The sequence below is a fragment of the Liolophura sinensis genome, chromosome 9 (genome assembly GCF_032854445.1).
Source record: "Liolophura sinensis isolate JHLJ2023 chromosome 9, CUHK_Ljap_v2, whole genome shotgun sequence".
Lineage (NCBI taxonomy): Eukaryota > Metazoa > Mollusca > Polyplacophora > Chitonida > Chitonidae > Liolophura > Liolophura sinensis.
Window position 1 is genome coordinate 20,196,290 of NC_088303.1, and position 16,818 is coordinate 20,213,107.

At 41.1% G+C, this 16,818-nt stretch overlaps 1 protein-coding gene across 2 annotated transcripts; it reads right to left on the reverse strand.

Moving 5' to 3' along the window:
- Window positions 1-3,064: 3,064 nt before the first annotated feature.
- On the reverse strand, window positions 3,065-15,328 carry LOC135474679 (probable RNA-binding protein 46). Of its 2 annotated transcripts, XM_064754233.1 has the most exons (12): window positions 15,021-15,328; window positions 14,053-14,232; window positions 11,648-11,828; window positions 10,583-10,638; window positions 10,123-10,212; window positions 9,625-9,723; window positions 8,823-8,921; window positions 8,226-8,293; window positions 5,437-5,536; window positions 4,242-4,358; window positions 3,820-3,955; window positions 3,065-3,334 (listed from the first exon to the last, which is right to left on the reverse strand). In XM_064754233.1, exons 3-12 carry the CDS (start codon window positions 11,799-11,801, stop codon window positions 3,216-3,218), a joined length of 1,038 nt encoding a protein of 345 aa, XP_064610303.1. In that variant the 5' UTR covers window positions 11,802-11,828; window positions 14,053-14,232; window positions 15,021-15,328; the 3' UTR covers window positions 3,065-3,215. The 2 variants fall into 2 exon arrangements, with proteins under 2 accessions (XP_064610303.1, XP_064610302.1); XM_064754232.1 differs by lacking the exons at window positions 14,053-14,232; window positions 15,021-15,328 and adding an exon at window positions 12,364-13,504.
- Between the last annotated feature and the right edge of the window lie 1,490 nt (window positions 15,329-16,818).

Consider the following 16,818-nt stretch of genomic DNA (forward strand, 5'->3'; position numbering starts at 1 on the left):
CTGTACATGTAGGTATGAAGTCCAACATCCACGAGGAAGACGGTGAGTGATTTATCTTTCTGTACATGTAGGTATGAAGTTCAACATCCACGAGGAAGACGGTGACTAATTTATCTGTCTGTACATGTAGGTATAAAGTACGACATCCACGAGGAGGACGGTGACTCATTTATCTTTCTGTACATGCAGGTATAAAGTTCAACATCCACGAGGAGGATGGTGACTAATTTATCTTTCTGTACATTTACATATGAAGTTCAACATCCACGAGGAGGACGGTGACTGATTTATCTTTCTACAAATGTAGAGTACGACATCCACGAAGAGGACGGTGACTGATTTATCTTTCTACAAATGTAGAGTACGACATCCACGAGGAGGACGGTGACTGATTTATCTTTCTGTACATGCAGGCATAAAGTTCAACATCCACGAGGAGGACGGTGGCTAATTTATCTCTCTGTATATGTAAGTATGAAGTCCAACATCCACGAGGAGGACGGTGAGTGATTTATCTTTCTGTACATGCAGGTATAGAGTTCAACATCCACGAGGAGGACGGTGACTCATTTATCTTTCTGTACATGTAGGTATGAAGTTCAACATCCACGAGGAAGACGGTGACTAATTTATCTGTCTGTACATGTAGGTATAAAGTACGACATCCACGAGGAGGACGGTGACTCATTTATCTTTCTGTACATGCAGGTATAAAGTTCAACATCCACGAGGAGGATGGTGACTAATTTATCTTTCTGTACATTTACATATGAAGTTCAACATCCACGAGGAGGACGGTGACTCATTTATCTTTCTGTACATGTAGGTATGAAGTTCAACATCCACGAGGAGGACGGTGACTGACTTATCTTTCTGTACATGCAGGTATAGAGTTCAACATCCACGAGGAGGACGGTGACTAATTTATCTTTCTGTACATGCAGGTATGAAGTTCAACATCCACGAGGAGGACGGTGACTGACTTATCTTTCTGTACATGTAGGTATGAAGTTCAACATCCACGAGGAGGACGGCGACTGACTTATCTTTCTGTACATGCAGGTATAGAGTTCGACATCCACGAGGAGGACGGTGACTAATTTATCTTTCTGTACATGTAGGTATGAAGTTCAACATCCACGAGGAGGACGGCTTTACTCCATAACACATGTACTTATTCACCCTTTTCTCTTATATATGTACATATATAAACAGTTTCCAGCCTTAAACACTGTGTCTTTGACCTCTGACCTAGCCGTTGAACCAAGTTTGTTTTCTTTTACCGCGGAACCTTGCATCTTTATAACTATTTATTTATTTATTTGATTGGTGTTTTACGCCATACTCGAGAATATTTTATTTATACGGCGGCCAACATTATGGTGGGAGGAAACCGGTCAGAGCTCGGGGAAAACCCACGACCATCCGCAAGCTGCTGACAGACCTTCCCACGTACGGCCGGAGAGGAAGCCAGCATGAGCTGGAATTGAACTGACAGCGACCGCATTGGTGAGAGGTTTCTGGGTCATTACGCTAGCGCGCTAACCAACTGAGCCACGGAGGCCCCCTGCATCCTTGTATATCAGGTTTCTCTGAGGGAGTGGAGTTGTAATTATTTTATAGCTTGAGAATCCTTTAATTGAAAACAGCAAAGTGAAAATAAAATTAGTAGTCTAATAGGTTTTTCATATGTACCATAAAGTCACTATTTATTTATTTATTGTTACCCGCCATACTCATCCACTTTATGCATGTAGTGTAATACCTTACCGTCCAATATACATCTATATAACCCTTATACAATCATAGCAGTAGTAGAGAATGTGGCTTATGTTCATTATTGAGGAGGAGGTTTGAGGAGGAGGTTTTGAGTGTGGTGGTGACGTCACACCTGCCAGCCCGAAGGGCTGGTAGGTGTGACGTCACCCCTCAGTTGTGGGTTTTTTCCACGGCGCGGGGTGTATGTGTGTATAGACGAGTGTGATATAGTGTATAGTATAACAGTATAGGGAAAAAAGAGAGAAAAAAAAGAGGCAAAACGTCGGCTTGTAAAGTCGAGTGGGACAGCTCGAAAAGAGCTCCCGGGCGCCAAAACGGGCCAATGGGCGAGCCGGATTTGCCCCAAAACTGCCCAATGGAGGGCCCGCAAAACGGACCTTTCCGTGGGGAGACGGGGAAAAAATGAACCCAGCCCAAAGGGCTGGTAGGTGTGACGTCACCCCTTCGATGGGGAGTTTGGTGGGTTTTTTCTACGCCGCGGGGCGTATATGTGTATACTAGCGTTATGTATTGACGCACCGGCTGGCTGGCGACAATGTATACAATGTATACAAGGCGCAGCCGATCGAAAACCACGTGTCCAAACAAAAACCACGTGTCAAAACAAAGCACAGCTGACAACAGTGTTGGCCTGACTGCAGGCTGACTGGTGGGTAGGATCGCTCAGCGTGTCTTTGCAACACTGTTCGCCCAGGAAGGCTCACTGCTGCAGGCAGAGGGTCGGTGCTATGAACCGTAGACCCTGTCGGTGGGATTTTTTTTTGGGTGATCTGCCTGTCTGTCTACCTGCTGGTTGTGGTAGGGATGGATGGATCGACACCACACCCAAACATGCACGTACACTGGAGACTCTACTCTACTCTATACTATATATAGGCGGTGTAGTGGAATAGAGCACAGTAGAGTATAGGGGGAAAAAAAGAGAAAAAACTTGGATCAGAAAATCTCGAAGCTTATAAGAAACTTGGAGGAGATCAATGTGATGGTATTTCACACATATTTTCAGCATCCATATTTTCACCAACATCCACATAGTTAAGCAAGATATGTAACAGCCATTTCTTAAACGGTTAAATTCAATTATTCTTTATCCACTAATCTTAACACACATATACACAAGACAACCAAATGACCATGAAGGAGAAAACGACAACTACCAGGTTATATTAAAAAATTCTTTTTTTCAATGTTTTATTCTTTTCTATCAACAATCTGAAATACAAAAGGATATACCGAAACATAAACTTGCAGTACTTGCTATGGGGAACCTAACAGAGCCCATACGTGTAAATGATAAAAATGATATTGAAAATAAATGATAAATGGGTGCACTGAACAGCTAATTTGACTTTGAAAAGACCGGTCAAAGCAGGTGTCCAAAATGTCTGGCTCTATTAGTAGAGATTGCCAAATGACCATCGAAGAGAAAACGACAACTACCAGTAGGTCATCCATGGCTTTTCACATGATCTGTTGGAAGCGTTCCACAGGTGGGTCGGGTGGTTGGCATAGCTCGGCTGGGTGTAAGGACATGGTGGGCTAATGTACTCTAGGGCTGCAGCACAAAACAATAAACTCTGACAATTCTAGTTATGCAAATAGTTACTTTCCTGGCTAATATTCATTCAAAATATACTTGGGTAACCGCATGCATGTATGTATGTGAGTGTTTAACCATTCATTCTTCAAACGAGTTGCTAACACACAGAATACCTGATGCATGTCACAAGTGCTTACATAACGGCAAACAGCTCAGCTACGAATAGTAATTTTCAGCAATTAAGTTTTTTGCAGCATGTCTTATTACATATGATCCAGTAAAGAAGTTTTTTTATACTTTTCATATACTGTTACAAACATGTAACATGAGATAGCTCTTACTTTCTTAAATCAAGAAGCAAAGCTGGTTCAGGAAAGAAAGAAGACATCAAAGCATACAATGCCCACTTATTCACTGATGTATCACAAGTGAAAAAGGGTAAAGCTTGGGCGGTGAAGCATTTGTTTGTCTTTCCTTTTTTATCTGGACACTAACTTTACCTTCAAGAGGCACACCTAACTGCATCAAAGTGTACTCTGCTGCAAAAACCTTTGCCCCCTCAACAGTAGAACACAGTTTATTTGGGGTAAATGGGTTACGATTTGGAAACTGAGTACCGAGAGCTGGTATGGTGATCTGAAAGACAAATGTACTTTACCATAGATTAACAATGTAAATGCCTAACATCAACTTCTACATATACTTATACATGTATAAATCCCAACCACGACATTCTTTTTTCGATTTACTTCAGATCAATTATTTTTATAAGATAATTTACTTCTTATTCTTTCTGGTACACATGGACATGATTAATTGTATAAATAAATAATAAAAAAAGTTACATTCCAGCAAAAGAACTTGATTCTTATCTCTTCAAACAAGTTTCTTATCAACATTTTGTTGAAACCTATGGTAGTACCTTGTACAAAAAGAGCTCTAAGAGCTGTTGGGCACCACTTCCATCCCTTCCCATGAGAGAATGAAGCTGGTATACAGGACTTCCCCATCCATTCTTCTGGCAAAGGTCATCGAGCACCTATAGTGAACATCGTTACATGCATGACACTCTTGATTTACTGAAGCCTCACTAGGGCAATCGGACTATAAATTAAAGGTAATTAGTAAAACAAAAAATTCTTCCACAAAACAAAATCATGGTCAAAGGTTAAACACAGAGCCTTGCATTATGACAACTTTCAATGATAACAAAACAGCCAATTCTTTTTTTTTTTTTTTTTTTTTTTTAGCTATTAACACACCTGATTAACGAAATTTAATTCAAAACTCATTACATGTATAGGAAATATTAGATAAGAATTAGTTTCTAAGTATGTTACCTGTTACTTCAAAGTTTAAACAAACACCCATCTTCAACGAAACTGAACTAACTCACCTTCTGGTTAATTGCACAATTGGTTCATGTCTTTTAGTATGGCGTAGGCAGATTATAGATTTTAAGACTGCGTAATCCTTTAAGCATGCTCCAGAATAAGTTGCAATGCGCAACTTTTTAATGGGATATGGGACCGGAAACCTTCTGCATTGACAACGATACACACCTCTGCTGGATGTTTCCTAAAGCCCCACCCCCTCATCATCCCTGGGCCTCGCACAGGGCTTCTGAGGCGGATTATAGATTTTAAGACTGCGTAATCCTTTAAGCATGCTCCAGAATAAGTTGCAATGCGCAACTTTTTAATGGGATATGGGACCGGAAACCTTCTGCATTGACAACGATACACACCTCTGCTGGATGTTTCCTAAAGCCCCACCCCCTCATCATCCCTGGGCCTCGCACAGGGCTTCTGAGGCGGATTATAGATTTTAAGACTGCGTAATCCTTTAAGCATGCTCCAGAATAAGTTGCAATGCGCAACTTTTTAATGGGATATGGGACCGGAAACCTTCTGCATTGACAACGATACACACCTCTGCTGGATGTTTCCTAAAGCCCCACCCCCTCATCATCCCGCAGCCTCGCACAGGGCTTCTGAGGCGGATTATAGATTTTAAGACTGCGTAATCCTTTAAGCATTCTTCAGAATAAGTTGCAATGTGCAACTTTTTAATGGGATATGGGATCGGAAACCTTCTGCATTGACAACGATACACACCTCTGCTGGATGTTTCCTAAAGCCCCACCCCCTCATCATCATCCCTCGGCCTCGCACAGGGCTTCTGATGCCCATGGGACCTCGCTCTGCCAACGCCCTGCTAACAGTACAAAAAGCACAAATATTCAAGCTATTTCATGGTAAAAATTATGTGACTGAGCTTTCTTAAAGTTTCTTCTTCCTGCTTTTCCTGCTGAGATGTTCCCATAAAATCAAATATATTGAGCTATTCAGGTCCGGTTGATGAAACTTAATGCTTCTTTGTATACTTACATGTAAGAAGCTCATAAAACGTTTTTTTGAGGACATTGCATGGATAACACATAAATGCAACTTCTTTCACATCAAATGACTCTATCAGCCACAATGGTAAAACCACTAAATATGGTAGTGTACCTTTCCTACATGTATGCTGTTGAATGGAAAGCTACAGAGTGACAATTAAAGAATATAGGTCACAGGTGGTACGAAGTTCACATTAATTCTTGGCAAAAAGCAAGCCCCTACCATTCAATAAAATCGCCTGTTTTCAATAAAGCTATGCCTTGCACAGTCTTGCAAATATTTCTGCTCCATGTGAAGCACCTTCCAACTGAAATCCGTCATTACCTCATTTTGGATTTCAGTTGCCAAAGTAGACTTACCCATGTCATTTTTCTAGTTCTCACTCTGTACTCTGTATCCATTAGCATATCAGCAGGAGAGCTACAATACTGTACTTTGTAAAACCCACTTACATATGCTTATTTACAGTTACAGTTATTACAGACAAATCATAAGGTAAAATTTAATCTTAGGTTATCTAAGATTTCATCTTAGATGATCACAACTGAAATGATTTAAAACCAAAGACAAATATCCTGTTCCTGGTCTGAAGCACACAAATGACAGAGCATCTGACACTTCTGAGAACCCTGATATTAAACAGACAAACTGGACACACACGGTGGAATATGACAACCTATGCTCTTAATTCTGCAAATATTGTTCTAAGCTAACCGATTTTTTATAAAAATTCCAAGAATACAACTCTATTCTGACTGCAAGATCATCTGCTGTGCTGGATTCTCATCTGTATTCTTACAGTCATGGAAAAAATAATTAGACCATTCATATTTTCTTTGGTTTCTTGTTCATTTTAATGCCTGGCAACCCTAAAGGTGTATTAACCGAAGATTACAATGAATACGACAAAAATCCAGCTGATTCCATAATACTTTGTTGTATTTGATATGCTTTAAGGTCAGTTGTATTCCTAGGGTGTATGCGAGGCAATTTCATGCTTTCCATTTACATGCAGACTTACATAAAGAGTGGTTTCCTGTTTACATGTAGGCTTACATAAATAGGGGTCTCTTGTTTATATATTAAGACGCAGCACAACTCGGTAGTTGTCAGCTCTCATAATGCCTAAAACGAAAGAATTATGTGGAGCCAGAAAGGCAGCCATCTTGGCACAGCTGGATACTGGATTGAGCGAGCGACAAGTGGCCAAAAAACTGAAGATCTCTAAGACAACAGTTCATTACACCAAGAAAAAGCAAGCCGAACATGGTACTACAAAACTGCTAGCTGGTCGAGGCAGGAAACGTCTTTCTACCCCACGAGATGACCGAGCACTCATCCGGTCCAGGATCAAGAATCGTCGTCAGACCTCCAGAGACCTTAGAAATGAGTGGGCATTGTCAACAAATGTGACTTGTTCAGCAAGAACAGTTCGAAACCGACTTCTTGAAGCTGGCCTAAAGTCGCACAGGGCACGGAAGAAGCCCTTCATCAACGAGAGGCAGCGGAAGGCCCGCTTGCGTTTTGCGATGGATCACTAGAATTGGACTGTTGATGATTGGGCTAAAGTTCTCTTCAGTGATGAATCCAATTTTGAGTTGATGCCTACTCCAGCCAACTTACTGGTTAGGAGGAAGCCTGGGGAAGCCTACAAACCAGACTGCCTTGCTCCTACTGTAAAGCATGGGGGTGGATCAGTGATGATCTGGGGTTGTTTCAGTATGGGTGGAACAGGACAGATGCAGTTGTGTGAAGGGAGAATGAACCAAGTCACATACAGAGCTACTCTTGAAAACAGTCTTCTTCCATCAGCTGCTCAACTCTTTCCTGGCTCGAATGACTGGATTTTCCAACAAGACAATGCCCCTTGCCACACGGCAAGGTCAGTTAAAACCTGGATAGAGAACCGGAACATTCGAACCCTGAATTGGCCTGCTCAGTCACCTGATCTGAATCCAATTGAAAACCTGTGGAATATTATCAAGTTCAAAATGGAGAACCACAAGCCCAAAAACAAAGCAAATTTGTTCGAATTTTTGCAACAGGAATGGGCTGCTGTGACCGCAGGGCAATGTAACAAACTGGTGGAGAGCATGCCAAGGCGCATGGCTGCAGTCATCAAAAACAATGGGCATGCAATCAAGTACTAACTCCCGTGTGAGACTGAGAGTCATGTGACTACGTGACTAGGAGACAGGAGAAAAAATGAAATGCCAAAATGTTTTTGAGAATACAGTTGCCACATCTACAGATGTATGAACTTAAGTGATTTTGGTCATTGTCAAGAAAGTCATAGAGAACTGATAGATATCACCTCTTAAATAAAACCCTTATGAACTATTTCTGTTTTCATCACTTTCTTTGCCCAAACAAATGTTCCTTCAGTTGTGCAAGGTTTTAAAATGAACAAGAAATGGGAGAAAGCAAGGGTGGTCTAATAATTTTTTCCGTGACTGTATATTGGGTGAACAGAGTTGTGGATTTCAGGCCAAAATAGTTCTTACCTTGCGGGTGGTGGAGACATCGGGTTGTAATACAATGGAGGCGAGTAACTAGGATCATTGCCATAGCCCTGAAAAAGTTGTCACAGTATCAAGTACACTTGTCATACAACCAAAGCATGCATAAGCCCCTACCTTAACATACGAGGAACTCTTACCCTGACATAACAGAGCCCACTACCCTGACATATGAGGAACTCTTATCAGTAAAATTCAATTATTTACCTGATATAAATATATATAAATAATTTAACTAGGATCAAAATCATAGCCATAGCCCTGAAAAATTTGTCACAGTATCAAGTACACTTGTCATACAACCAAAGCATGCATGAAAGCAGATTCGCTCAAAGGGTTGAACAGCTGACTTGCTTCCACTGTAGGTACTTGACCTATAAATTCATGTACAAATCCAGCCAGATATATGAGAACCCCCTACCTTAACATATGAGGAACTCTTACCCTGACGTAACAGAGCCCACAACCCTAACATACGAGGAACTCTTACCCTGACATAACAGAGCCCACTACCCTGACATATGAGGAACTCTTACCCTGACATAACAGAACCCCCTATCCTACCACATGAGGAACTCTTACCCTGACATATGATACTTCTTTCTGCTTCCAAGATTCCAACGCTTCCTGGCCTCTGTTGTATGTTCTATCAACCTCACCCAAGTGGCAGTCCTGATTAGCCTGCAATAAAGAATTTTCATCAGTGGTAAAATTCAATTATTTACCTGATACAAATATATATAAATAACTTAACTAGGATCAAAATCACAGCCATAGCCCTGAAAAATTTGTCACAGTATCAAGTACACTTGTCATACAACCAAAGCATGCATGAAAGCAGATTCGCTCAAAGGGTTGAACAGCTGACTTGCTTCCACTGTAGGTACTTGACCTATAAATTCATGTACAAATCCAGGTCTTACTCCAATTTCCTCCATCCATAAACCTGATCGTGGTGGAATAATGTGACAATTCTTGAATATAGTATTATACACTGATTAAAAAAAAAGTTATTATTAAAGATTTTTAGCATGTAGTTCTAATCATTTTTTAATCAACGGCCTGAAAGGCTAAGGCATTATACTACACATGAGGCCTTCAATATTTCTACACACTGGAAAATTTCAACATCATAAGCCATCAGTGGCATTCCCTACCCTTGCATACCGGATCTGAAACCCCTATGCTTACATACCAGAAACTCTTATGCTGACATATGAGAACCCCTTACCCTTCCACTCGTGGCCCAGGTGAGTATAATTACTTGTGTAGTTCTGAGTGGATTGTCTCCCTAATAGTTAGTTTCTCTTCATTGTGAAGGGGAATATACCTTCAATGGTTGACACAACAAATAATGTTATCCTACCACATGAGGAACTCTTACCCTGACATATGATACTTCTTTCTGCTTCCAAGATTTCAACGCTTCCGGGCCTCTGTTGTATGCTCTATCAACCTCACCCAAGTGGCAGTCCTGATTAGCCTGCAATAAAGAATTTTCATCAGTAGTAAAATTCAATTATTTACCTGATATAAATATATATAAATAATTTGGTTTTTATATGCAAAGCTTACTTCACACACACCTGACATATGAGAACCTCCTACCCAGATATATGAGAACCCCCTACCTTAACATATGAGGAACTCTTACCCTGACATAACAGAGCCCACTACCCTAACATGCAAGGAACTCTTACCCTGACATAACAGAGCCCACTACCCTGACATATGAGGAACTCTTACCCTGACATATGAGAACCTCCTACCCAGATATATGAGAACCCCCTACAGATATATGAGAACAACCTACCTTAACATACGAGGAACTCTTACCCTGACATAACAGAACCCCCTAGCCTACCATATGAGGAACTCTTACCTTAACATATGATACTTCTTTCTGCTTCCAAGACTCCAATGCTTCCTGGCCTCTGTTGTATGCTCTATCAACCTCACCCAAGTGGCAGTCCTGATTAACCCGCAATAAAGAATTTTCATCAGTAGTAAAATTCAATTATTTACCTGATATAAATATATATAAATAATTTGGTTTTTATATGCAAAGCTTACTTCACACATACACGACAGATGAGTTTACAATGGTGAAAGAAAGCTGATGGGGGAAAAATGTGGACAGGTCCCGGTTTCCGACCAAATACCTTCCACAAACTCTCAATTTGAAAACATTTGAACTCTTCCAACTTAACACAGTTTACTCCACATACTATGTTACAAACAAACTTAACCTATGGAAGACGATGATCGCTGGGCTGTCCTGAATTACACATTTGAGACGATTTTCACGATGTGGCAGCAACATTGACCAAATGATTTCTTACCTGCTCTCTTCCTTTTGCCCATGCAACCTCAATGTAAGCACCTTCAACATTCATTCCTAGAGAGAAATATACATGACTTATTATATAACGCCTTCTCACCTTGATCTTCCTTTAATTTTATTTCTTGAAAGAATGAGGACGTAGTACAAATGCTACACATCAGTTAAAAAAGTGTTTCAGATACAGTCTACCTAGAGTTTCTCCCAAAGAAAACTTCTTATTTTCTCAAAAAATTCCTGGCAAAATGGTCCCGGGATCTTGGGTTCAATATTCAGCCTATTACATGTAACTGTTGAAACAACTTCCCTCTTTTAAACATTTGATCATTTAATGTTCAACAGCTTCTTTTCATGCTGAATGATTTATTGATTGGCCCGTTTTTACGCTGTACTCAAGAATATTTCACTTATACGACAGTGATCAGCATTATAGCATGAGGAAACCAGGCAGAGCCTGGTGGAAACCCACAACCATTCACAGTTTGCTGGCAGACCTTCCCATCCATGTTGAATGAGGGGTGATATTAAGTTAATAATAAGCTACCATAAAAGCCAATTTATACAGAAATTTATCCAAACAAATATTCTAGAGAATGCCCACACCTTATGTTTTGAAGTGTGAATTTATACTGTATGTGCTCTTCTGTAAATATATGTAAGTCTGTCCCATAAATGTGAGCCATTTCCTGTATGTAGTTGGAGTATCAAACATCCTATAGGCAAGCGATGTGTCAGTTATTCACTGTTTCATCTTAATTACTTGAGTTAGCATGTTTTCCAAATATTCTCCCTTAGATGTTGGTGGATATTCTATCATGTAATTTTCTGTAAACATCAATCAAGTGAAAAACTAGTTAAAACATACTAATGTGCCACATGCGACTGACAAACGAAAATGAACTTTTACTTATCAGAAACAGAACTATCCGAATGGAAATATATCACACTCTATAAATGCACACAAAAACTACATTCGCCTACCGATAGAAAAAATATACTTCCGTTAATGCATTTGTATTTATCCAAAACCAATCAACACAACTCCAAAATAAATAATTTTTCTCACCATTAAGTTTAGTCATGGCCATGATAGCAGCATCTCTGTCTCTAAAATGAATGAATGCATAATCTCTTATCTTCTTTACTCTTTCCACAGCGTTGTCTCTTCCCACAACTTGACTGCACAGCTTTCTAATTTTGTCTTCTGTAGTTGTCGACATAAGGTTCCCCACGTGCAAAACCACCTTCTGTAATACAAATATGCACAACATAAATATTATTCCAGTCATACAAATATGCACAATATTAATGTAAAAGATGACGACGCATCAGTGCTTTTCAGCCATAAGTGACTATATTAATTATCACCACAGCCTCCCATACAAAAGAAATCACTTGTTGCAAGAAATGTTGCGCGCACACCACCCTCTCATGACAGAAAATGCAACAAATGCTGCATGCGCGCACACCACCTTCTCGTGACGGAAAATGAAAGAGCAGACGATAAGAAATTTCAAGAAGTTACGCGACATTTTACACATATCCACCCACACAAAATACCCCTCTCATACAGAAAATTTTTTAGTTCAATTATAACTTTTCAAATAACGGCTTACATAAAGGTCAAATTTGTTTGGACTGTGATGCCTACTCGTGAATTTTACAACTAACCAACCGATATTTCCGACGTCTGGTGCCGTCTACATTGGCAATTAAATGTGTTTTAATTTGCAACGAAGAGACAACCAAAAAAGTTTCTATAGTGGAAATTACATGACTTACAGGAGAGTTGCGAACACACAAGAGCTGGCCTTTACGAATTTCGTAGTTGTGAAGCTCCTTTACCGCTTGATTCGCGTGTTCTTTGTTAGTGTATTTAACGAATCCATATCCTCTATGGGGTCCAGAGCGGCGGTTCATTACGAGTTTCAGTTCGTAAATCTTTCCTATCTTCTCAAATACTGGAACGAGCTCGTCTTCGTAACAGTCTTTTGGAATACCTCCGACGAAAATTTCACAACCCTTTAAAGGAGCCGGGCTTTCCCAGTCGGAGGTGGATCGCCGTACTTTCTTTCCCATTTTTCTTGCCGTATGGTGTATCCTGTTCTCGCCATAAGTTTCAGCAAGGCTTCGTTTGGCTCCCGGGTCACACGACGTGGCAAAGCCTCCTCCGCGGACGCCATACCTACACCCTACTGCACCCTGCTGGTCTCACTGCTGACGAACTAGAAGTAGGCAAACTGGACTTTGCCACGCACGTGCGTGGACTTAGAAGAGCCCTACAGCGCCATCTATGATGTCCAATAATTATTGTTTTATTCAAATTTACATAGAAAAGGCATCAAATCCAGAGAATATGACCACAGAAACATGTAAGGCAACATATAGGTAAAAAAATAAGCTGATAACTTGGAGGGACACGGTTATGTAGCACTCGCTGTGCCACTGCGAAAGCAGTTCACCCGTGAGTCTCAAGTATCGAAAATTGAACTGTTCATAGTACGAAATGTGAGAAGAGCCCTACAGCGCCATCTATGATGACCAATAATTATTGTTTTATTCCAATTTACATAGAAAAGACACCAAATCCAGAGAATATGACCACAGAAATGTGTAAGGCAATATATAGGTGAAAAAATAAGCTGATAACTTGGAGGCATACGGTTATGTAGCACTCGCTGTGCCACTGCGAAAAGCAGTTCACCTGCGAGTCTCAAGTATCGAAAATTGAACCATTCATAGTACGAAATATGGCATGTGTTTATACTTCAGTGAGTGTTCGGCTATACCAACTATCTGGGTGATTGAAAATGACCCAAATCCAATCTACTATCGCTGACATCGATTTGACAACAGGCATTGTCCTGTGTAATATTCAAAAATAGAAAAAACAAATTTTGTTTTCGCGTGGTTCTAGCTTCTGCATTGTCTTCTAGAACAGCTTATCATGTTCCAGGCAAACTTTCGCACTGCGACGTCCAATGAGCGAGGGACATGACAGACCAATGAGCGCGACAAGGAGCAAAACGTTGGCTTGTAAAGTCGAGTGGAGCAGCTCCAACAGCTCCATGCTATGCCGGCTATGCCAACCACCCCGACCCACCTGTGGAACACTTCCAACAGATCATGTGATCAGCCATGGATGACCTACGGTACATGTATATTGATCCGGCATTTCAATCTTTCAGACATGGATATACATGTATAACTTAGATTAGGGCCTGTAAACTAAACACCTGCCTAAACATGGCCCGCATGAGAAAGGTTTGTATTATAATGTGTTATAATAAAGACCGTATATTTTGACAAATAGAGTTAATTTTTTTTTTTTCTTTTTTCATTTTGAAATTTCAGTTTAATTTTCTATCATCTGTATCGATCAATTATACTGCTGGTTTAATATACAGAACCTGTTAAGTATACAGAACCTGTTAAGTATACATGACACGTCTGAGTAAAAGTCAGACTTACCTGGTGACGACACCCGCCTTGATTACTATAGGCTTGATTCTGGGATCGACCATGGCTGTAAGGAATCAGTGACAAATCCGAACGTTATCTGAAGACGCCGCGTTTGGGCTTACTCTTCAGGAGATGCACTTACAATTTCTGCTTTTCTGACTGCTGTTGTTGTAGAGATGAAAGCGGCTTCTGCAAGATGGCAACAGTACCGAACAGCAGACGTTCATGATAAGACCGGAAGTACATCAACAACAGACGGAGCAGTTACCTCCCGTATTCCATATTATACTGATAGAGTAAAGCGTCGGCAGAGGCCCACTGCATCCACACGTGAACAAATACATATACATGGGAAATGAAAACCATTACTGAAAACAGAGCTAAAGAAATACTGATTTCTGGACTTCTGATAACGTTTGTTTCACCCATAGAGTACATATAAAAGTGTACTTGTTTGGGTGTTTATTAAGTCTCGGATTAAGGCAGTCTATCTTAATCCCAGATTGAACTCACTTGAACTCTTTGATAATTCCTGGTACAAATTATCCAGTTTCTGAGTTAAGAAAACAAGTTTTTAGAACTATAATCTATATGTTAATCTACTACATGTATATGACATGTGACCCAAGAACCTCTCCACACTGGGGTCGCTGTGAGTCCAGTTCATGCTGGCTTCCTTTCGTGCCGTACATGGGGAGGTCTGTCAGCAACCTGCCCATGGTTGTGGGTGTCCTCTGGGCTATGCACAAATTCCTCCCACCAAAATGTTGGTCGCCTTTGTATAAGTAAACATTTCTTGAGTATGACGTACACCACCATTGCCCAATCAAATCAATAAATGAATAGTAAGCAAGGCAGGGATGTCCATACCACGACCATGTTTAAACTTCCAAAGATAATTTGCTCATTCCTGTAATGTTGTGTTGGTGTTAAAAAGTGTTCATAATAATAAAATAAAAAATAAAAAAAGAACTTACCTGGCTGTGTTCCCCACGTTGATGGACACGCCAGTCCCACAATCGGTAAAAAGTTTTACCACAGGCAATCGCACACACGCTCGTCGTTTTTTTCCATGCTCCCGCTGGCAGCGCACCAAATGCTCCCGTCGGGAAAACGCCCGCCCGCAGGTTGGGCAGGTGAATCCTTTTTTCTGGGGTTGGTGGTGTGTATGGTGGTGAGGGGTGGTGGTGCGTCTGCTGGTGACGCAGCCAGTCATCCCACCGACTGAAGTCCCTGGCGCACGTCATGCAGGTAAACGGCTTCTTCTTCTTCCCTTCACCTGCATGATTTCCATCTCCATCTCCATCTCCAACCATTCTCGCGCGCGGATAGGTCCGTTTTGGGGGCCATCCATTGATCCGTTTTGGGGGCAAATCCCGCTCACCCATTGGTTCGTTTTTGGCGACAAAGAGCTCTTTTCGAGCAGTCCCCACTCAACTTAACAAGCCGACGTTTTGCCTCTTTTTTTCACTCCCACTACCACCACTGCCCCTATACTATACTCTATTATACTACACTCCACTCTAGTATACACACCCCGTCGTGGAAAAAAACACACCACCACTACCTGACACACACCTGACACGTCACAGGTGTGACGTCACTCCATGCGCAAATAAGGCAAACACAACAGAGCAGATTAAAATGACTGCATCTTGGGAAGGGCAGCCCAAATTACCAAAAAGCTCCTGATTAACCTTTGAATGACGAAGGCAATTCAAGAATGAAAAACCATTTATGCGCATGTCTCATAAATTCTTGAATAATGTTGAGTCGTACATGTAGCGATTGGACCATATGTGATATAGGGGACAAAAAAAAATAAATCTGTACTCCCACTTCACTGCCAAATGTTAACAAGAATGTGGAATAACCCACCTTCCAGCTACAGGTTTTCAAATGACTTAATGCTTGAATTAAAAAGTATACATATGTAAAAATAAAACAAGCATCATTACGTTGTCTTTTTTTACCTGAGACACGCGTAGTGATACATGACCTAACCACTCCCATCACCATCCGCCCACGCTAAATAGTCCCCCTTACATAACTCGTTCTCGCGCGCTTATCTACATGGAGTAGAAAAAAAACACATCCAAATGTCACCTACATAATTACACGCAGTAGACCATATCACTTCAACGAATCGTCAATAACCTAAAAATTTTTTATACATAATACATAGGAACCATCCAGATAGGTAGGTAGCCGTGGTTTGTCAGCTGTGGTTGATCATGCGTGGTTAATCACAGCCCGACTGGTTGGTAACACTGTATACAAGACCGTCTACGTGAACAGCACGGTCGGTTGGATGCTATGCCTGCCTGGCTGACAACAATGTTTAGGCAGGCTGGCAGGTTGGTCGTCGCTCAACAACCGTGCGGCTCGCCGGACCGATTTCGTTGACGTCCGCGCTCCGCCACAGGCCAGGTGGCACGTTTGCCGGATTCTCTGGTCGGGGGAGACCCCTAACAGATACACTACAACGTGTGCGTTACACTGAATCCTTATCCATTAAAATCCATATCACTGCTTTGATATAGGATATACTCCTACTGTGGCTTGTTGCAAGCAAAAGTGTAAGTATATCTGTCAAAAAAATACCCAATATTGGGAAAAAATATTTCCCAACAACCCTTATCAAGGCTAAAACCCAACAGCTCTTGTCAGGGCTAATCATTTACCTATCATTTACCACCATGTATCGGAGTAGACGGGGGCCTGGGAATGTGGTGTGAATATCTGTGGTGAGGTTTGGAGCAGCTTGTCGTCTAT